Source organism: Pleuronectes platessa, chromosome 13 (assembly GCF_947347685.1).
Source record: "Pleuronectes platessa chromosome 13, fPlePla1.1, whole genome shotgun sequence".
Lineage (NCBI taxonomy): Eukaryota > Metazoa > Chordata > Actinopteri > Pleuronectiformes > Pleuronectidae > Pleuronectes > Pleuronectes platessa.
The window spans coordinates 24,941,415-24,961,767 of NC_070638.1; the positions used below are offsets into that span (position 1 = coordinate 24,941,415).

Below are 20,353 nucleotides of genomic sequence, written 5' to 3' on the forward strand. Positions count from 1 at the left end.
CAGCCAATAAGACCATGTCTGTGCTTAACCGCGAGGTCAGAGCGAAGGTTTATGCCAGTCATGCTGGAAAAGCTTATGTTTGAGCAAAGGAAGAGAAGGCAGAAGCGATGTAAGAGAGCCAGGCTATGTGCTAGGCTAAAGACTAGGCCAAAGGCTAAGCCGTATAGACTAGCGGTCCAGAGTCTGTTCGTAGGCAACCCCTGGTCTCGTACAAGATGGATGCGATCAGAATGATTAATTACTATAAATCCTGCAAACAGCTGTATGTGGTTTGGTTTGATATTGTCTCAGGTCAGAAAGAGAGGGGAATCATGGATTTCCCGTACCTGTATAAATGGAGCACTGCTCAAAAAACTTAAGGGAACACTTAAATCACATATCAGATCGTAAAGAACGAATTATTCAAGTTGAAAATATTTACTGATGTACATTGTATAATTTGTTGAGAACAAAATGACGTAACAATGGTCAATGGAAACCAGAATCATCAACCCATTGAGGACTAGATTAAAAAAGTAAAACATTTAAATCACAGGCTGATCTAATTTGCGTAGATTCCCTCACGGAAACTTCACCAACTGGGTAGTGAGTTCCTGTAAAGTCTGTGGCGGTACTTAGCAGTGTCGAATGCACCGATATATAACGTCCCATACACTGAGAAATATATATATTTTTGGGCCCTGTAATGTTTACGTGGCTTGTTGGTTGTTAAGAGGTAAAATGTACAAGAAAGGTCACATGTCCTATTTGAAAAGGTTTTAGTCGGACTAACTGTTTCCAATGAAAGTTTGCAGTACTGCTGATAGCACTGATTTAGATATCTTTTAATGCCCACCAGATTGTATGTGTAAAAAGCAACCTCTTACATCAGTATTGAAGGGGGAATAAAATGTGCTGTTTCTATAAAATCATCAGTTATTTCATGTTTTATAGAAGTTTTTGGTTATAACAATAGTATTGACAAAAGTAGCTCATGTTAAAAATGCAACAAATCCATATTATAAAAGTGCTGTAAAGTACATCAAATAATATGTCAATATTACTTAGAAATGTTTGGAATGTAAAGTAAATAAAACCTAGTTAATTTAAATATTTTCAAAATTCAAAATTAGATACACCAACTTAATTTAAATATAATTTACTAGCCAAATGTGAGTATATTTTATACCTGAGGGTTAAAATTGCCAGTAAAATCTACTTAAGTATTCTTTATCTACCAATTCTTATAGTAGGTAAACTTTAAGTGAGGATTCCCCAAGTAAAAATTAGAAAGAATTTCTGAGAGAAATTGTTACCGAGCTTCTGTTAAGTAAATGTCACTGCCAATATTTTGTAGTATAGGTGCTCGATTGGATTTAGGTCAGGTGAACGTAAGGTTCACTCATTGGCATCAATGCCTTCATCATCCAGGAACTGCCTACTAGGGCTGCACGCATGCATGTGCAATAACGTTGTTTAATATCGCCGTGACGATATCGCCGTGACGATATGATTTGCGATAAATAAACATAAACAGTCTCGTACGCATAGACCAAGGACAGCTCCACAGCCAGGAGAAGGCGCACAGCACGGCCGGAGCGACACCGAGTCGGGGGTAGGCAGAGGGAGCCACAGCTCCGCTAAGTCTACTTACAGTGTTAATTTGGGTCTTTTCATAGAATTTTGGTCGGTGAAAAGTTATTTTTTCTATATGTATTTCTAGACAACGGACTAAAAGCTGAGTATACTTTTAGTAATGTGGAGAGGAGAAAATGAAACAAATAACATTAAGGACGAGTCAATCCCCTGTTGCAGATCAGCTATTTGCACAAACTTTTGTGTACTTTAGGTCTTGGTGCGTTGTTTTTCTTTTTTTAATGCAATATACAATGTTAATTTAGAAAATATATTCTTCCAACTATGTGGTCACATATGTATAAGATAATGTGGTTTTTGCTCATAGTGTTTCAACACAACTGTGAGGAATGAATGAAGTGGTAACAACAGGATCTGTCCATGGTGCTGAAAAGTGTGGTGCCTTACGACTTAACGCTGCTTCACTTCATCTCATCTATTTGATTCAAATGGGAAGCTGGATATGAACATGCACACTCAGAGCAGAATCTTTTCTTCGTTAGAAGATTGTTAGAGGATGTGTCTAACATGATGCAAACAGGCAGAGAGAGGGAGAGAGGAAGGCAGATAGAGATGGGAGGATGATGTCATAGTTTTCAGTCTGTGCCATCGAAGAGGCAGATGGCTGCAGCCTTCCACCTTTTCCTTCGCTCCTGTTTCCACCTCGAATCCCAGCATCAGCCTCAGCATCAGGACTCTTCGAGGGCAAATTGTGACAGACCGCAGAAGCAGAAGCAGAACGCTTTGACCGGAGGAAACAAATTGTTAGCTGCATGTGAGTGGATCATCAACCGAAGAAGTCCAATGAAGACGTGATATGATATGGGCTTCCTTTTTGTCTATATGTTGTATTATGAGCAGTCGGCAGTGTAGAGGAGCTAGTCCTGCCCAGAGAGGAGGAGGAGAGACGCGCAGAAGGGTGTCGACGGAGAGAGGCAGGGGTAGCGGATACAGGAGGGGAGGACCAGAGTCAAAATAATACAGTAATAGTATAAGCTTCCAATAATGGCGGCTAAATCGGACGGGGTCCTGAAGATGAAGAAGAGTGACGTGGCCTTCACCCCCCTGCAGAATTCGGAGCACTCCGGCTCGGTGCAGGGACTCCACCCGGGAGGCCAGCCCGATTCTGCATGCACCGGGTACGGGGAATTCGCCAACGGGGAGTCGCGGTGCTGCGGTGGCGGAGGCACAAACTCGACGTTCCCTCGCCTGGGCAAGGAACAGCAGAAGTACACGGTGTGGGATTGCTTGTGGATCGTAGCCGCAGTGGCTGTGTATCTGGCCGATGTGGGCACTGACGTGTGGCTGTCGGTCGACTACTACCTCCGCCGCGAGTACTGGTGGTTCGGCCTGACGCTCTTCTTCGTTGTGCTGGGCTCTTTCTCGGTGCAGCTCTTTAGCTTCAGATGGTTTATCCACGATTTCAGCACCGAGGACGGCGCAGAATCCGCCGGCGATTGCTCCCTCATGGACGGGAACAAGCTGCTGAGTGGCTCGGCCTCACACGGCGACATAACTGCTTCACACCACCCGGCCACGCCGCAGAGACAGGCGTCGACCGTCAGCAAGAACACCATGACCAACAGCACCGCGAGCACGGCGGCGGGCAGCAGGAGCAGGAAACAGTCGGCATACTACTCCTTCTGCGTCTGGTTCGGCCAGTCTCTCATCCACATCCTCCAGCTGGGCCAGATATGGAGGTAGGATAGAGGCCTCGATAGGGGTAACGATGATGTAACGATGATGGTGTGTGTCTTGGTGTTTGTTTGTGCGTGTGCGTGTGCGGGTTTGTAAGTGTAATGAGTAAATTAATGGATGTGAAGAGGACTGCTCTGATAGCTGTTGGTACCAGCATGGCCTCTGAATGATGCCAAGTCCTACAGCATGGCTCCCAGCTGCCATCTTTAGCGTGTTCCCCATTAACACACAGGGCCAATACATATGTTATTTCGAGTCACTTCTATTCTGGTGTGAAAGAACACAACCAAAATCTGTCCACCTCACCTGGATGAAGTCATGGAGAGGAATCATCAGTAACTGAGATAATAAGCAAATAAGGGCAGTTAAACAAACACTTGCCGAGAGTCAAAGTTGAAGCATGCAGTCATACTATTGTTGACCTATCCTGAGTTGCATACACTCACCAGTGGTCGAAGATATCCTCTGTTTCTTAACTTTATTAAACATAGAAAAAAATCAGATGAATGTGTTAAAAGCACAAAATTAAACATGACTGGTGACTGCATGAAATATTAATTCATTGTTAAATCTATCTTTAATATGTAGGCAGCATTTTCTGCTGTAACTGTGTGAGGTGAAGCTAATTTAATCTAGGGATTGGTGATTTAATCTATGACAGTGCATCATATTTGACAAAACGCTCATATGTTTTCTATAAAAAATTGTACTCTTCAGACTATCGAGTAATGACAGCTGCAATAATGCTTCCACTACTTTTTTCTTCTCAAAAGTAGTGGAGAAGAAAAGGGACGCAAATCCTATGAGCCTCCTGGTTTCGTGATTCTTACTCCCCACATTGTTCTGAGTTATCCGAAATGTTAGTGCAGAGGTGTTCCAATGAAAAACATTAGAGCAAGGTTGATGGTGACTCATATTAGAAACTATTAACTATTGAGAAAACAATCTCATTGCTAGGTCCTTTAGTTGCGAAAATGGACCTTTTGATCATATCACATGATCTTCATCAGCAGATTTACCCAGCTACTTTGATGAATTTTACATTGGACTTTAAGCTGTTAGACAATCGATCTTACAAGATCAGAAAAATTCAACAACTAAGATTGTGATTTAAATAGAAAATGTTGATATAATTTTAACATTAAGGATGTAATATGTATTTTCAGTGAAAAAAAGACGTGTATAGTGATACATTTGGTCAGTGTGTACTGAATATTTGTATGAATATATGTACTACATGTATATTTTATCATATATATCATGACTGATACAATACTATATTAAGGAGCCACTGGTCACTAATTATCATTCTGCAGGACACAGCTCCACAACAGTGATTGCTAAACTCCCTGCCGCCCTGAACCCAGAGCAAATAATCTAACAGTCCTCATTTTAGCTTTATGCCTGGACAAAGTATCACTCTCTGCTTGAACTGTCCTGGATTGCATATACTGCATATACTGTAGTCCTATACTGGGACCTCAAGTCAGTGTAGTGTGTAATAGCTGTCTTTCAGCTTATTCATGGTAGTTTGTGCTTATTTCAGGGTTCAACAGTTTAACCACATTTGTGGATCTGAGATGATGCATGATGAGAAGACACTACCGTGGGGCAGAAATGTGAGACCAGAACACATGAGGTTCCCTTTTGTGAGAGTAGATTACTGTTCATTTTAAATAGATTGCAATGTATGTTTGTGACATTCATCACAAATTGTTCCTTATGGGCAAGATTGTTAGGTCATCTAACTTTTTTGTAAAGTAGTTGACAAAGTGGCTTGGTAGAAGGGAGGGAGGAGGAGGGGGACTGGGGGGGTTTCATTGAAAAGGAATAACCATCAGAGGAATTAATGAGGTAATTACAAATAACTGGACTGGGTCGCAGCCCAATTGCAGAACTTTGTGTCAAAATGTGCTCCTCTAACCTTCTCCAGTCATTTCCCCACAACCTCTCGTGTGTGTGTGTGTGTGTGTGTGTGAGAGAGAGAGAGAGAGAGAGAGAGAGAGAGAGAGAGAGAGAGAGAGAGAGAGAGAGAGAGACTGAAGGTCGGCAGTTCGATCCCCAGTCTGACCCATCTGCAGGCCAAAGTGTCCTTGGACAAGATGCTGGACCCTGAATGGCCCCCCATAGAATAACAAAGTGCTGCGAATAGATGCACTGTATGAATGTGTGAATGTAAAACTGTACTGTAAAGCGCTTTGAGTGGTCATAAAGACTAGAAAAGCGCTATATAAATACAAAACCATTTAATATGTCAACATTTTATTAAACAGATTTTATTTACATGTCACTGATTCATAACACTAGTTAGACATTATAATGTTTTCATTTAGCTCATTCATGTACACACATGTAACTATGTACAGTATACATATATATATATACGTATATATTTTAGCCACATCGCTGCAATGGCTGACGTGTTCTGTCATTATCACCAACATTACATGGGCCTAAATCTGAGACATAGATTTCGAAATCTATGTCTCAGAAAATGAATTCGAAAGACCTGACTTAACTTTTCTGTGGATGTGAGCATGAACGAGTCTTAGATGGTAGACTTAGAAAGATCTTCGCCAACACACACACACACACACACACACACACACACACACACACACACACACACACACACACAGGGAGAGATATGTCAGGTCAATATGACCACGAAAAGGCTCCAGCGTTATTGCTTTTAGCCCAGATTTAATTTTCAAAATGAACTTCCTTTCATGGTCCATTAGAATTCTGCTAAATGACTACCCTGTGTTGGTGATCTTTCACAGATAGAGAGGAAAGAGAATGGAAATGAATGTGGGAGACATATGAGACGTGCAAATAAAATGTAGGCCACAGAAAAGTAAAAATGAATTCGCCTAATTAAATGAGCTCTTGCCTGAGGTCTGTAAAGGTGCAGTTGGAGCTTGATTGCCAGGGGCTGGGTGTATGTGCTGCTCAAGCAATGTCCATGTTGCAATCCAGCCTTTTCTGATGAAACTGAATGGTGAAACTGGTATATAGAATTTATAGCAGAGACTCTATTTTTGTGTCTCTGCAAAAAAAGATAATATTTTCTTGCCCTTGATAGTTACGTGTCCTACTTTTGCAGTTTTGTAAGCATGAAAAGATTTTGAGCTATTCTACATCTGCATGTCAGGATTTGAGAGACGTGTATGCATTGAACAAGTTTGATGAATATCCAGATTTTGTTTGAACTCAGTTTGAAAATGTTCTCAGTGTCTTTAGATGTGGTGGTTAATGGTAGTTTCAGCGTTAGGCTGAAAATGTTTCAAGCCTCCTGTGCCTTAACTTCTCACTTTGCTGTAGTGATGTAGAAGTTCACTTCAGGATATGTCAGTACTCTGTGACATCCTTACATAATCCTAAATGTTTATAAAAAATTTCAAACCAGGATAAACCTGAAATTATAATCAAGGTAATGCTGTGTTTTATATAATCACCCGTCAAAGGCTTCATATCCCCTTTGTGCAAGTTTCATGTATTGTGTTTGTCTATCAGAGAAGTCAAATTGATTTTTTATCCACTTTCTAAGACACATTTTTGATCGTTTTTCACCTACCAGTTGAAAGATTTTAGTTGTCGGACATCTGTCTCTTGAGTAATCCGAAACCAAGCTTAGCAAATGTTGGCGCCATCTTAGCTCACAGCCTCTCAGAGACAACCTGTGCCCACCAAACAGGGCTGGGCGAAACACTGACTTCGACTATGAAGTTTAATTTTTGGGACTGTCCTCTGTGTTTTTATAATCAGCAGGTCTGTTTTTTTCGAGAGGAAACATTTGATAATGATTTAGCTCTTGAACACTGACAAAATCCTAACCAGGACAGGATGAATGATGGCAACTACAACATGATCCCACACTCCTTCCCAAAACTCTGGCTGAGGCAGTAAAGAGGTCCTCCTCTAACCAGAAGGCTTGAATTTTGATCCCATTCTGCATGCCAAAGTGTCCTTGGGCAAGATACTGAACACTAGAATTGCCCCTTCTCATAGAGAAAGTGCTGCACATAGATGCTCGGTATGCCTGTGTGTGAGTAAGGGTGAATGGCAAAAACACTCAGATTAAGATGCATTTATTTGTCCCAAACACATGCACAGACATGCACAGGCACACTCATGCAGGTAGGGAAATGTAATCTCTGCTTTTGACCCATCTGGTGCAGGACAAACAGAGCAGTGATCAACCATGTACGGCGCCCGGGGAGCAGATATTGGGGGAATAAGGTGCCTTGCTCAGGGGCACTAGACAGGATAGGGAGAATCCTCTTGGATTTTTGGACAGATCAATCCAGGTTCGTCTTTTTGTTCTTTCTCCGTGGAGTCGAACCAGAGACGAACCAGAGACCTTTACTGCCCATAGTCCAAGTTTCTGCCACTAGTCCACCGCATCTCTATATATCTTATATAGACTCGAAAAGTGCTATATACCATTGGGTGCCAGGAAATTGCATAGGATATGTTTTATCAATAGTGAGCTGGAAGCAATGGTGTAAGAGGTGAGAGAGTATGTCTACAAATGTCCCTTGTAAAATAATGTTCTGGTCCTCTCTTTAAGTTTGGAGTGTGGTCTGTAGCTGCTACAGTATGTTGATGCTCAGTATGTTTTTTGTACCCAGCAAGGACCATTTTCAACATGGACCCTACAGAGTGAGGACATTTTTGGCCCGTCCTCACTTTTTCAAAGCTTTATTTGAGGGTTTAGGCTTGGTTTTAGGGTTAGGGTCAGAATTAGGTTTAGGTTGGATTCAGGGTAAGGGTTAGGTTTAAGCATTATGTAAGGGGCTGCCAAAGGCATAATGCCTATAAGTGTGCTCACTAAGATAGAAGTACAAAAGTGTGTGTGTTTGTGTGTGTGAGTGTGTGAAAGGCAATGCTTTTTCAGTTCTGGTTGAAGCATGGTAGTTTGTCATCCTTTCAGGTATCTCCACACCATCTACCTGGGTGTTCGAAGTCGTCAGAGTGCTGAGACAGAGCGCTGGCGTTACTATTGGAGGATGGTCTACGAGTTTGCAGATGTGAGCATGCTGCACCTACTGGCCACCTTCCTGGAGAGTGCTCCACAATTGGTGCTGCAGCTGTGCATTATCATACAGACACACAAGCTCCAGGCTGTGCAAGGTAATTCATACCATACACACTAACACACACACATACACAAACACAGACCAAATTATCCTCGATATGGGCACCACAATCTTGTACTTTTAGTCTGTGCATTTTTTGATTGGGAGTGGAGCCGTGAACTCAAGGTCATGCCAATACATGCATTCTCAGCTGTCAATCATGACATTTCATCCCTTTTTTAATGCATTACAGAACTAAAACCCTTTATAAAACTCAAACGTATCAAAAAATCTGACACATTTATCAGTATGATCTAAAAAAACTAAAAGGATGAAAGCATCTTTGAGAAACATTTATTTGATGGGTATTTTTACTTTTTATATTGGTCCATGACCTCATGATCAACTAATAATTAATTCTTAGTCAGTAGTGATATTGCACTTACAAATATTTCAATAAGGAGAGACTTCACTTGAAAAAGTGAACCAAACTTTATTGCTGTGTACACAAAGAGCAGAAAGTGATGTGATATAAAAGAGTCTATTTGGCACTTAAACTACTTGTGATTTCAGAGGAACAATGTGTAGGATTAGGTGGAGTCCTGGGTAAAGTAAGGTTGCAACCAACTAAATCCTCCTCACACTCTCAACACTGCCATTTCAAGGATGTAGAGGAAGTAACATAAAATCATGAGAGGTCATCTTTAGAGTGTTTGATTTGTCCATTCTGAGCTACTATGGAAACTTGATCATGTAAAACCTCTATGTAGATATAAATGGCACATTCTACATTAATAAAAAGAGAGTGATTCTTACTTTGAATTGAATTGAAAACATCTGACCCCAACTGCAAATGTCTGTAATCAGAGGTATTTTACTGCTTTCGAGATAAAATCGAATGTTATTATCAGATTGGGTTTTCAGCTTTCAGTGGGGATGTATGCAAGCATGTTTAGAAACATGTTGCACTTCTCCAACTCTGGTAAGAAACACTGAAATAGTCCTCTAAAATGGGTCAAAATCTCTCTACATTTAAGAAAAAAATTTGATTTAGATGAAAATATAGGGGCCTTGTTCTGCTGTAGTGGGTTTGGGGCCTATAAAGGATTTTTAATCTACGATTCAACGGCTCACTGAGGTGAAAAGCTACCTATTTAGTGAAGCAAAATTCATATCCGTTTCCCAACTTGTTCAAAAATACTCTTGCCCAACATATTTCCTCCGGCTCCAGTGTTTGTGATAAGCTAGGGTTATCACATTCTTTACCAGTCTGTGTAATACACACACACAGAGATGTTCATCTTCTCATTTGACTGTGTCCTGCATTTAGTACATAGGGCCTGATCTACTAAGATCCCAAAGAAAGTCCTAAATTGCGTTTGCATTATTTCAGATTGCAAGTTTGGTTGGTGGGCGTTTTGTGTGTGACCTACGAAAAAGAATTAAATAAATGATAAAAGGTGCAAATATGGTAGAGGCAGTAGTATTTATATGAGTGTGTTTGTGCATTACTGGTTTCCACCATGGAGCATTACGTTGAGTAAAGTGACCGCAAGCGCAAAGCGAAATCTAATGCCAGGTGTTTGTGGAAGAGGCAAACAAACATGTTGTTGAGCTACAGCAAAGAAATATTAATATAACTCAAAAAAACGCGATATGGGAGAGTTTCTGCGAGAAAGTAAATGCTGTGGGTAAAACACAAAGAACAGCCAATGAAAATAAGAGAACATGGTAGGATGTAAGAAGAACAAAAGAAAAAATAGCCCATTATAAAACCTCGGCAAATAAACAGGTGGGGGTCGTTGGAAGAAATGCCTCTGACCAATATTCAGCAGCAGGTGCTGTTTACTTTCTGAAAAAACTGTTCTCTCTGTCTTCATGCCATCTCCTCACAACAATAACTGCAGCCATCTAACGCTGGGACGATCAGCACCTACCTTTCAAACATATTGAATATAGACGTAGTCCCAATCACGGCAATTATTCTCAGGGTTTTTTAAGTATTTGCATCTACTCCTCCCAATATCTTTGCGCTTTTGGGTAGAAACCCATGAATGTATATTTATTGTTATTCTGCGCTCATACCTCAGTGCGCACTATTAGTAGATCAGCTTGCATAATTTTTAGCTGGTGAAATCAAGTTTGCACATGTTTTTAAACGCACAAACCTTCAGTAGATCAGGCCCATGGTGTCCCTGTATTGTCTCTAAGTTGTGTGTCTGTGTGTCTGTCTATTGCAGGTATGACAGCAGCAGCCTCCCTTGTCTCACTGGCCTGGGCCCTTGCCTCCTACCAGAAGGCTCTGCGAGATTCTCGCGATGACAAGAAGCCAATCAGCTACCTGGCTGTCATCATCCAGTTCTGCTGGCACTTTTTCACCATTGCAGCCAGGGTCATCACCTTTGCCCTGTTTGCATCTGTGTTTCAACTCTACTTTGGCATCTTTATTGTCCTGCACTGGTGCATCATGACCTTCTGGATTGTCCACTGTGAGACAGACTTCTGCATCAGCAAGTGGGAGGAGATTGTGTTTGACATGGTGGTGGGCATAATCTACATCTTCTCTTGGTTCAACGTGAAGGAGGGAAGGACAAGGTAAGCATTCAATGTGATTTAGTCCTGAAGAAAAATCAGTTTTAGTGCCTTCATGTTCAAAACTATATTCTTTCATTTCATTAACGGTCTTTGCTACTCTGCAATGTATCAAGGACAGCTGCTAAGATGACATTTCACTGATTATCTACTCTGCACTATGCCGATGGAGGAGTGGGTGAAGTGGTTGAGTCCACAAAACACTTCACCCACTCCTCTTAGGCGTAAACTTCTAATTCAGACATTATAAAACAATAGAAAAAAACATAACTCCATAATGCTTGTGTGGTGTCATCCAAGTGTTCTCAAGCACTGACGTCCATATTCGAATCGAATCAAGGTCGTTTACAACAGATTCTAGGCTTAAATGTCCACTGATATCTTCGGACAAGGTGCTTTTAGGGACCGTCGGAAATGCTAAGTCTGCTATTAGCCACTTCTGGTGGACTTTCAGCCTTAAAACATAGTTGATATGACCTTGTTTTGAGTCGAATTTGGGTTGGCGGACACTCGTATGAGGATAAGTCACTAATGTCTTCAATCGTTTTGGATTCGGCTGCTACACTGTTTACTCCTGAAACTCCAACATTTTCAGTTCTTGGTGCACTATCCCTTTAATATATTAAGCAATTTCTATTCGTCTAGTCAGCTGAATGCCGCTTATTCAACTGTTTTGCTATGAGTTTACTGTCTTATACTTTTCGCAAAGCTACTTTTAATTTTTTTTGCTGAAAATATAAAACCTTGAGCATTTAGCATTTTTATAGACTATCTTCTAGTGTGAATCTGGATCTATGTGGATCTTGCCTCACTTTCTCTGAGCTGAAGAAAAGCATCACTGATCTGAAACCGGAGTACTCAGTGAAGGATGTGATCATCCTAGAATTTTCCACCGTCACATCAACTGAGAAAAAACATCGGAAAGCCACGGTCTGCTCTGCTCGAGTGTGACCAGCCAAAATCCCTCTTCCGACTGCCCTGCCCCAGAAGCAATCCTATCATTTATTTTGGGTTGTGAAAATGTGCCAAAAAAGGGTTTTAAATTGTAGCTTTGAATTAGAGTAAGACTTTGAGATTGCAAAGTATCGGATGCAATATGTTGCAAAATGTTCATCATAGCCCACAACACAAAAACAGACCTGCTGATGGACCTCTTGACTTCAGAGCGAGTGAATAACAGGTTGTGGATGTGTTCCTGTGGGAGCATAGATGTTTTGATAAATGTGTTGTCAATGTACCCATTGGTCAAACCTCTGGGGAAATCACCATACTTTTTCACTTTCAGGTGTCTGACTCATGAACCATCTGACCACTACAGCCATGTTAACGGCCAAATGTCAAAATAAAACAAATGCTTCTCCAACCACACACTTACCTGTACAACAGTTTGATTGAATTTCTTTTAATCTTGTCTTTGTGCAGGTGTCGTCTTTTCATCTATTACCTGGTGATCTTGGTGGAGAATGCTGCTCTCAGTGCACTGTGGTATCTGTACCGGTCTCCTTACACCACTGATGCCTTTGCAGTGCCAGCATTATGCGTCATCTTCAGCAGTTTCCTCACTGGAGTGGTTTTTATGCTCATGTACTATGCCTTTTTCCATCCCAATGGGCCACGTTTTGGACGTTCGCCAAGTGGCCAGGGCCTTGACCTGGACCCCACTGCCCAATTTTCCACACTACCATCAGAAGGTGCCACCAACTCATTGCGCTCCAACAGAGCTGCTGCCACAACTTTGGAGCGTGACATGGGGAAGTATTCTGAGCGGGATGGCTGCATGCCGGTGTTTCAGGTCCGACCCACAGTGCCATCCACTCCATCATCACGTGCTCCACGCCTTGACGAGACCGTCATTAAGATCGATCTTTGTAGAAACCATTACCCAGCTTGGGAGCGTCATGTCCTTGACCGCAGTATACGAAAGGCAATCCTGGCCATAAACTGCTCCCTGACTCCTCCACGGCTGCAGTACAAAGATGATGCTCTGGTGCAGGAGAGGTTGGAATACGAGACCACTTTATAGCTGAATCCTGCTCTGAGAACCCATACAGGGGTGCAGCATCATATATCACATTTAAAGCAGCAGAAACTGTGGCAATAAATATTTGTTACTACCAACAAATTCACTTTTCATCCCCGATTTCCCCATTCTTCGGCATCAGCACCCAACCTGGAGTATTTCACTTTGTGAAAAACCTACAAGACGCAAATGCACTGTTTAGTTAAGTTTGGAAAAGTTAGGGATAAAATAAACATGTGTTCATGTCCATCCACATGGGCTTGAAGTCATCACATATTCCTGTTAATGGCATCTGAATTACACATCAATGTCTCTAATGCAATGAGGAAAGGAAACAGTCCCTCATTCATCATCAGTAGAAAACTGTCATATCTGTTTTAACATGTTGGTGTCCTTCTCTCTGGAAGTTGTGATTGTGTGCTCCCATAGCGGCTGCATCTGCGTAGGTATTTCCATCAGTATCTACACAGTTATGCTTACTCCTCCTGTCCTAGTGCCAAAAAGATTCATTGAAAATGTCTTCCAGCTTCTGAGGATCTGGAACATCTTAGAGCTGGCTGGGTATTCCAAAATGTGTCCCTCTGGCCTTGATATTTCATTCCTCCTGGATAGGTTTGATCTACAATGGAAGCAGGTCAGATGGAAAGCGAACAGCTGGAAGATGGTGGTCGAAGTAGCACTTATATTATAGTCAGTGTGGTCTGTCTGGATAAAATCCACCAGAGCTGGTCGGTCAGAAGGACAGGGAGTGAGAAAGAATAAGTGAAAGTTGGACAGACACAGGCTCGTGGGTTTTCTCACACAATGCCAAGAAAAAAAATCTTCCTGGCAGCTCAACTCAGCTACTGTATAAGTGGAGCCACATAACCCTGGCTGTACAATGAAACTGATTTTTACTTGTCTGTGGATAATCCAGATATACTGCAGAAGAAATGAGCAAAGTGCCAGGGAGCAATGAAAAAGAGATGACGAGAGGGGATGAACTGGAAATGAGTCAACAATGGAGGAGAAAAGAGAACAAAGACAAGAAACCATCCTAGCCAAACTAAATCAACCACCAGGATGTACAGCAGCGATACAACATGCAACATTTATAGAGATGGTGTAAATGGTACTGAAACCAATGTGATTCTGTATTTTAATGTGTGTGTGGTGTTGAAAGAGCAGCAGATCAGGGGGACCTGTGGCTGATCAGTGAAGGTACACCCTGACATGTGGTTTGTGAGGGTTGTTTTTGTTTCTTTGATTGACACGTCACCTTCTGGGGAAGTGGCTCCTGTTTTTTCCACAGTTGATTCAGATTTTAACATACACACCAAGCCACAGAACGTCACACAGCAAGGTGCTGGTAGTGTCCACTGGCTAGAGGGACAAATGCTAGTAAAGTGGTGCCATGAAAGCTTACCTCTGGACCGTCATACCATATCTTATGGTCCTGGAGGGGTGAGGGATGAACTCTAGACAGTTTTGTAGTGAGGCTGTAACTGGTAGCCAGAAGATATGTAAATCACACAGCACACCTCTTTCTGTTTTTTGTCACATTTCTTTTTTTTCTCACAAAGAGCCTTTCAAGCTAATTCCTTGTAGGAGCCATGACATTAATACACTAGATTTGGATACCAATAGTGGAAAGAGAGATGAGGGCAAGTATTTATAAAGTACTCTTAATGACTGTCATTACAATAGGAATATTAATCAACTTGTCCTAATCAGCTGTCCCTCTCAGTTTGATTGTGGTTTCAACATTCTTCCCATAATGTTTACAAAGTTAATGAACACCTTAGTGACAGTAATGTCTGGGCTACTACACCTATGGTATGGAAGTACTGATCACATCATGGCATGTGACACTTGATGATGACACAACACTAAAAGCCAGACGCCCTGCAAGTGACGCCATGAGACAAAGTGGTGGAATGAAATTATGACATACTGACATTTGTTTACAGCCCATTGAACCAGTGGTTGTGCTGAAAATGTAAGTATTTCCTTGGTGATTGTGTGGGACTAAAGATTGGGTCCTCCCCATTAGTTTTGAAAGATACATTTTCATGGTTCAGAAAATATTGGAACATTTCCGAATGACTGGTGGCATTCAAGCAAGGAGCAGGGAGTTGCCAAAATCATTTCTCTAAGGAGGATGCCCATACTTTACTGTCCTTAATGTCCAACCCCAGGGCCCACTGATACTACTAGTCATATTGACCTGGTGCACGCTGTGCAAGTATGAAAACCAAACCCTCGAACATCCTAGGTGATCTGAATCAGAATAAATGGAGAACTCCACCATATATACTACACCCTATTCCCTACTTTCAAACCTAACTGTTCGATTTCAGGGAATGCTGGGAAGCCAGAGGCAATCCATGACTATATCATCAAGGCAATGCAATTCAGATGGTAACAGTGTGTTTTAGAATTTGAAATGTCTGCACAAATTAAAGTTCCAGGTATGTCTTTTGTGTTTTGTTATGTCAATGCTCTTTTTTTCTAAGGATGGCAAGAGGAGAGAAAAGCACAAAACAAGTCAGTGGGAGAATCATGGCACAAGACTGTCAACCTTCTCATCCTGCTTCACCAAACAGCCTCAGGCTTACTGCTCTCATCTTAGATCATGGTCTTATATTTCTGTCTATGTGATTGAAATTATATTACTGATTCAAGATTTAAATAAATTCCTCATTTAATATTTTGGTTCCAAAAAACATGGCAATTTAAAATATACCTTATGTAGCACACAGACCACAGGGAGAAGAGGTAGGATGTGCCCTAATGATCCAGTGACCTGAAAAAGATTAGCATATTCCAGGTTTTAGTTGTGGTTCGTCCATCAAATAGAAATGTAGTTTTTATAATAAATATGTTGTGTTGGTGCTGGCATAAGGAAAATGGAGTATCTTAAATGATTTGGAGATTTTTGTACTGCCAGACATACTTTTAAAGACCACACCAGTACATTTGTATGTTTCAGTTGATTTAGTATTCATGAGATTTTAAGTTTTCCATTATTACTGTGTGAGGGACAAAACTGCTCTGATAGCAGGTCAGAAGGTTTTTATCAATTATTGTCATGGACGTAGATTTTTCTTAAAATGTTTTCTAAACTCTTGATGATTCAATGATAAACTGCCCTTTCAGAGTTAGACCGGTTTTTGTCTGAGAAATGAAACTGTAAACACATGTCAAACAAAGAATATGCATTAATCAGCCTCAAAGACACAGTCACAGTGGAGCTGTTGGACCTTAAACTTTCTGTTAATTCCTGCCGTTTCAGTGTAGAACTATCCAAAGACTTCATAAAAAACTGAGCTGTGAAAAGCTCTCACTAATTTTGGGTCATTCTATCTCCTGCCTGTGTGTGCACATCACTTAAACCTATCTATGTCACAATTACTTTACATCCAATCATTTTGCAAACCTCGCTGCTTTGTATTAATAACATTTTAATGTACTTTTGCAACTGCATCTCAAAAAAATTAAATAGAAATTCATTATTGTGAAAATAGCATAATTATTGTTAATGCAGAGCAGACCTTTTTTAGTCTTCTCCTAAACTGCATTGCTTCCTGTTTCATACTGTATCAAAATGATTGGAAACCAATGGAGTCTGTTAGTAAAATACATCCAAAACAATGGACAACATGGATCAGAAAATGGTCACAAAGCTATCATGTAAGCCTAAAAATGAAGTGTAGACAGCACATTATATGGTTCATTAAGCTGCTCAACGTCTCATTAGTTTATTTTATCATGAGTTTGAGTGTCTTATTCTTTCAGTTGAAACAGTTTGGATATGGAATCATGAGTCACAAAACTTGAGCAAATTATGTTCAGGCTTATTTATTTAACGTGTTGCCACCACCCAAATGTTGAATTGGTTGTTTGTATAAGTGTACATGTGCTTTACTTATTTAAGGACTTTGTGGTTGATGGCTGAATCAACATCAGCACTATTCATGCCTTTTACTTAAGTTGAACTTTTTGGTTTACTTGAAGGCAAACTTCAAATTTCCACATTTGAATGAACTGTTAGTGGTCAGGTTGCATTGTGGATACATGGGTTTTTGTTTGCTTTGTTTTGCTGTAGTAGGAAAAGCACAGGTTTCAGGATGGCACAATACTGTTAGAATTAGAGGATAGTGCACACTGCGTGAGACTGCATTTTGAACAGTACTGCAGGAGCTCATGTTCAACCCTACTACTTACCTTCTGCCTTGTTTCCCCCTTACTTTCTCCACACATAAATTTCTCTTATGCTCATTTTGAATTAATTTAATATACAATTACAGTTGACGTGATTTTCGGTTTATCCTTTAAATGACAGGAGGCCTAGAACCCAAGATAAATACCAGGGTCTATTAGAGGTCGGCCATGGAATGAGCGCAGAGGTTCTCATATCCATTTAGTTAACATATAAGCAGTATTTTAACCAATCACAGGATTTCACTTGATCAATGTTTTTATCAAATGGGCTAAAATGCAGGAGTAACTGGACAAAATCATCATGGTCTATGGGAAGATGTGAATATTAAAACATCTTGTCTATAACCTGATCTGTGTAGATGCAGCCTTATATTATTTAAATGGACATCAATGCCTTTTATGAAAGTTTATTTACAGTGTCTCCCAAATCCATTGTAGCCTTTGTTAACTCATCACCATATTGTGAACTGATACTGAACATAAAGCTACCTCAGTTTGTTTTAATGGACAGAACCCTCCTCCCTTTCATCAGCAATATATTTTCTTCCGTAACACAGATGATATTGACCCAAGAAAACTCAATAAGAAAAATCCCCAAAATTAAATGGAAAATTCCATTAAATTACATCCACCATACCCCAGAACACAGCATTGACACGCAATGATAACTGACATTTATTTAGAAATGGACAGCTTATATTCAGTTTCACCAGATTCAACATGCAACTCCCATTTTTATTTGTAATTGAATAATACACTGTTTTAATAATGTGCAGGTGATCATGACAAGGGTCATTTCCATCCCATTAATTAGTCTTAAATCATCTATTTATTTTCATTATGGCAGTCATTTTTATATTTTTGAAAATACTAGTACATTATACATCCTACCCAACCATGGCAGCACTATACTTCCATACATATTTTTAATGCATCTGGCCATTGGATTAAATATTTGTTACATAAACTTATTACTTATTGAAAGAACCACAGCGGTAAGAGGAGTTTGGTCTGTCTTCAGCTTCTTTATACCAGGCACTCATAAGCTAAAAAATTTGGTACTGTTCTGAATCCTATCCTCACTCTGGTCATAACTCTTGTAAGCTGCTTTCTAGGTTTTGTTTTGTTTTGCCTTAAAGAGAGTATATTTCTATTTTTATCATTTTTTCAGCCTCATCACAAAAACAGTTTAGGCTGTACTGAAAGCACAGCTTGGTTATCAGAGAGGAAGCGAGTGTGAGAGAGAGACAGAGAGAGAGTGTGGGTGGGTGTGTTTCTTCTTTAACTATTCAATAGCATAACGTGTCAACAGCTGTTTCTGTGCTTGTACTAGGACTCAGTCATTGTCCATCCTACCAGCATACAACTCTCTCAGAACATCTCCCATCCTGCTGTTCCCTCTGTTTACCACTCACAGTAGGAAAACAACTACATTTCCCCCATACTTTATGTTTTTAACCAACTTATATTTCTTCATCCTGCAGTCACAGTAAAAGTTATCCACAAATTCACACCTCCAGATATATTCTACAAACATTAGGTATATGATAATATATGTTAACATTGTAAAAGCCATACACATGGTCTTAATCAAGATTTGAATTGACGTCATGATCCAAAGTCAGTGCCACATCTAAAACAACTGAATGAAACTGGGAAGCAAATTAGGGATCATTTACTAAATGCTGCACCTCTTCTGGTCAGTGGGACAGACCATATTGGGCGGGGGTGAGGGCTCCTACTGAAAATTGAACTTATATCCCCCCCAATCACAGTTTTCAGCCTACCTCAGCCAAAAAAATGTAATGGCCCAAGTTTAAGAAGATCAGAAAACCATCATATGGATCATTTTTGGAATGGTTGTTTTTTTGTCAAGCAGCAGTCGTGTTGCTTGTTCTATGTGAGCCCTAAGACTCTATCTGTTTTCACCAGCTGTAATGGATCAAAGCTCTGAGGTAGGTCTGGGCCTAGTTAATCACAAAGAGAAGACTGGAAAGCTCTGCTCACTGCTGTCGATCAAGAGAGAAGGATTGTATTTCCTGTGGATGGTGGAGATGTGTACAGCAGCCACAGTTCCGATGATATCATTCAGCCTTAGTACAAGCACAGTATCCAGCAGGTGAATAATAGCAAGATTCCAGTCACACTTGTATAATCATTCTGTACAGATGTCTGTTTAGAGAGTTGGTTGAACATGTAGCACCACAGATAGTGAACTGATCAACGTAAAAGCTCGTCTGTAAATAAATTTATGCAAAATTTACATGTTAAAAAAAGAACATTCCTCTCCTTTTGAGTTCTGACTGTGAAGGATTTTAGAAGTTTCATGCCACCACAATGGCTGTAACTATGACTATAAAAAAATTCATAAATGTGGTGTACGTGGTGTATTAAAAAAGATACAAATGTTCAAGACAAATAATGGTCTTTAAAGTAAGTTGCATTGTGTGATGAGTTCAATGGAGAAAAAGTACATTTTAATGTAAAAATAAAGAGTGATAAACCTGATCAAAATCATTTTTTTCTATATATGGGATTTTTTACAATTTTTATTTGAATCTAATGCAACACAAGCTACCAAAATTCATTTAATAAAGTACACTGTGGTCATTTTTCTGGCCTCCATTTGTTCATTTGTTCTTTATGTAATCTAACAATGTGTCTCTAAATCCGCCCCAAAGGATCTGAGTGTGGACACAATCAAATTTTAGGGGATCAAGAAAAGCGGCAGAAGTGCATTCAGTGCATTCATTAAATGTATATTCAAAATGGGATGACTGCCACAGCAAAGATCCAGGAAGGACACCAGCTCAACTGGGCAGGATGGATCAGTGATTCTCTCAGGAACCCCTCCAGCCTGATTCAGGCTCCTGGCGCTTATTGCAGATCACATGTCACTGTAGCCAGTTAACCTGGAAGCAAGAGATAATCTGGGTCTACACTTCCTCACCATCTTCCTCTCTGGGTCTTGCTTATTCCTCCTGAGCTCGAGGAAGCACCCAAACTTACACACATACAAGCTTTATCAAAAAGGAACTTTTTAAGTCTAACCTTCAATGTAGAGATGGTGTCTCCCTTCTGAACCCAAGGTGGGAGCTGGTTCCACAATAGAGGAGCCAAAGGCTGTACCTCCTCTTCTACTCTC

At 40.4% G+C, this 20,353-nt stretch overlaps 1 protein-coding gene across 1 annotated transcript; it reads left to right on the forward strand.

Annotated features, from left to right (window-relative positions):
* The first annotated feature begins 2,227 nt into the window (after positions 1 to 2,227).
* Positions 2,228 to 19,821, forward strand: xkr4 (XK related 4). Its single transcript, XM_053438836.1, has 4 exons — positions 2,228 to 3,314; positions 8,249 to 8,448; positions 10,634 to 10,988; positions 12,408 to 19,821. Exons 1-4 carry the CDS (start codon positions 2,620 to 2,622, stop codon positions 13,006 to 13,008), a joined length of 1,851 nt encoding a protein of 616 aa, XP_053294811.1. The 5' UTR covers positions 2,228 to 2,619; the 3' UTR covers positions 13,009 to 19,821.
* The last annotated feature ends 532 nt before the right edge of the window (positions 19,822 to 20,353 follow it).

What these genes read in the sequence shown, in the direction of transcription:
- xkr4 (XM_053438836.1), top strand. Translation starts at nt 2,620, where the DNA reads ATGGCGGCTAAATCGGACGGGGTCCTGAAGATGAAGAAGAGTGACGTG. An exon ending in CAAGCTCCAGGCTGTGCAAG is followed by an intron (nt 8,449 to 10,633) that starts GTAATTCATACC and finishes TGTCTATTGCAG; the next exon opens with GTATGACAGCAGCAGCCTCC. An exon ending in GTGAAGGAGGGAAGGACAAG is followed by an intron (nt 10,989 to 12,407) that starts GTAAGCATTCAA and finishes GTCTTTGTGCAG; the next exon opens with GTGTCGTCTTTTCATCTATT.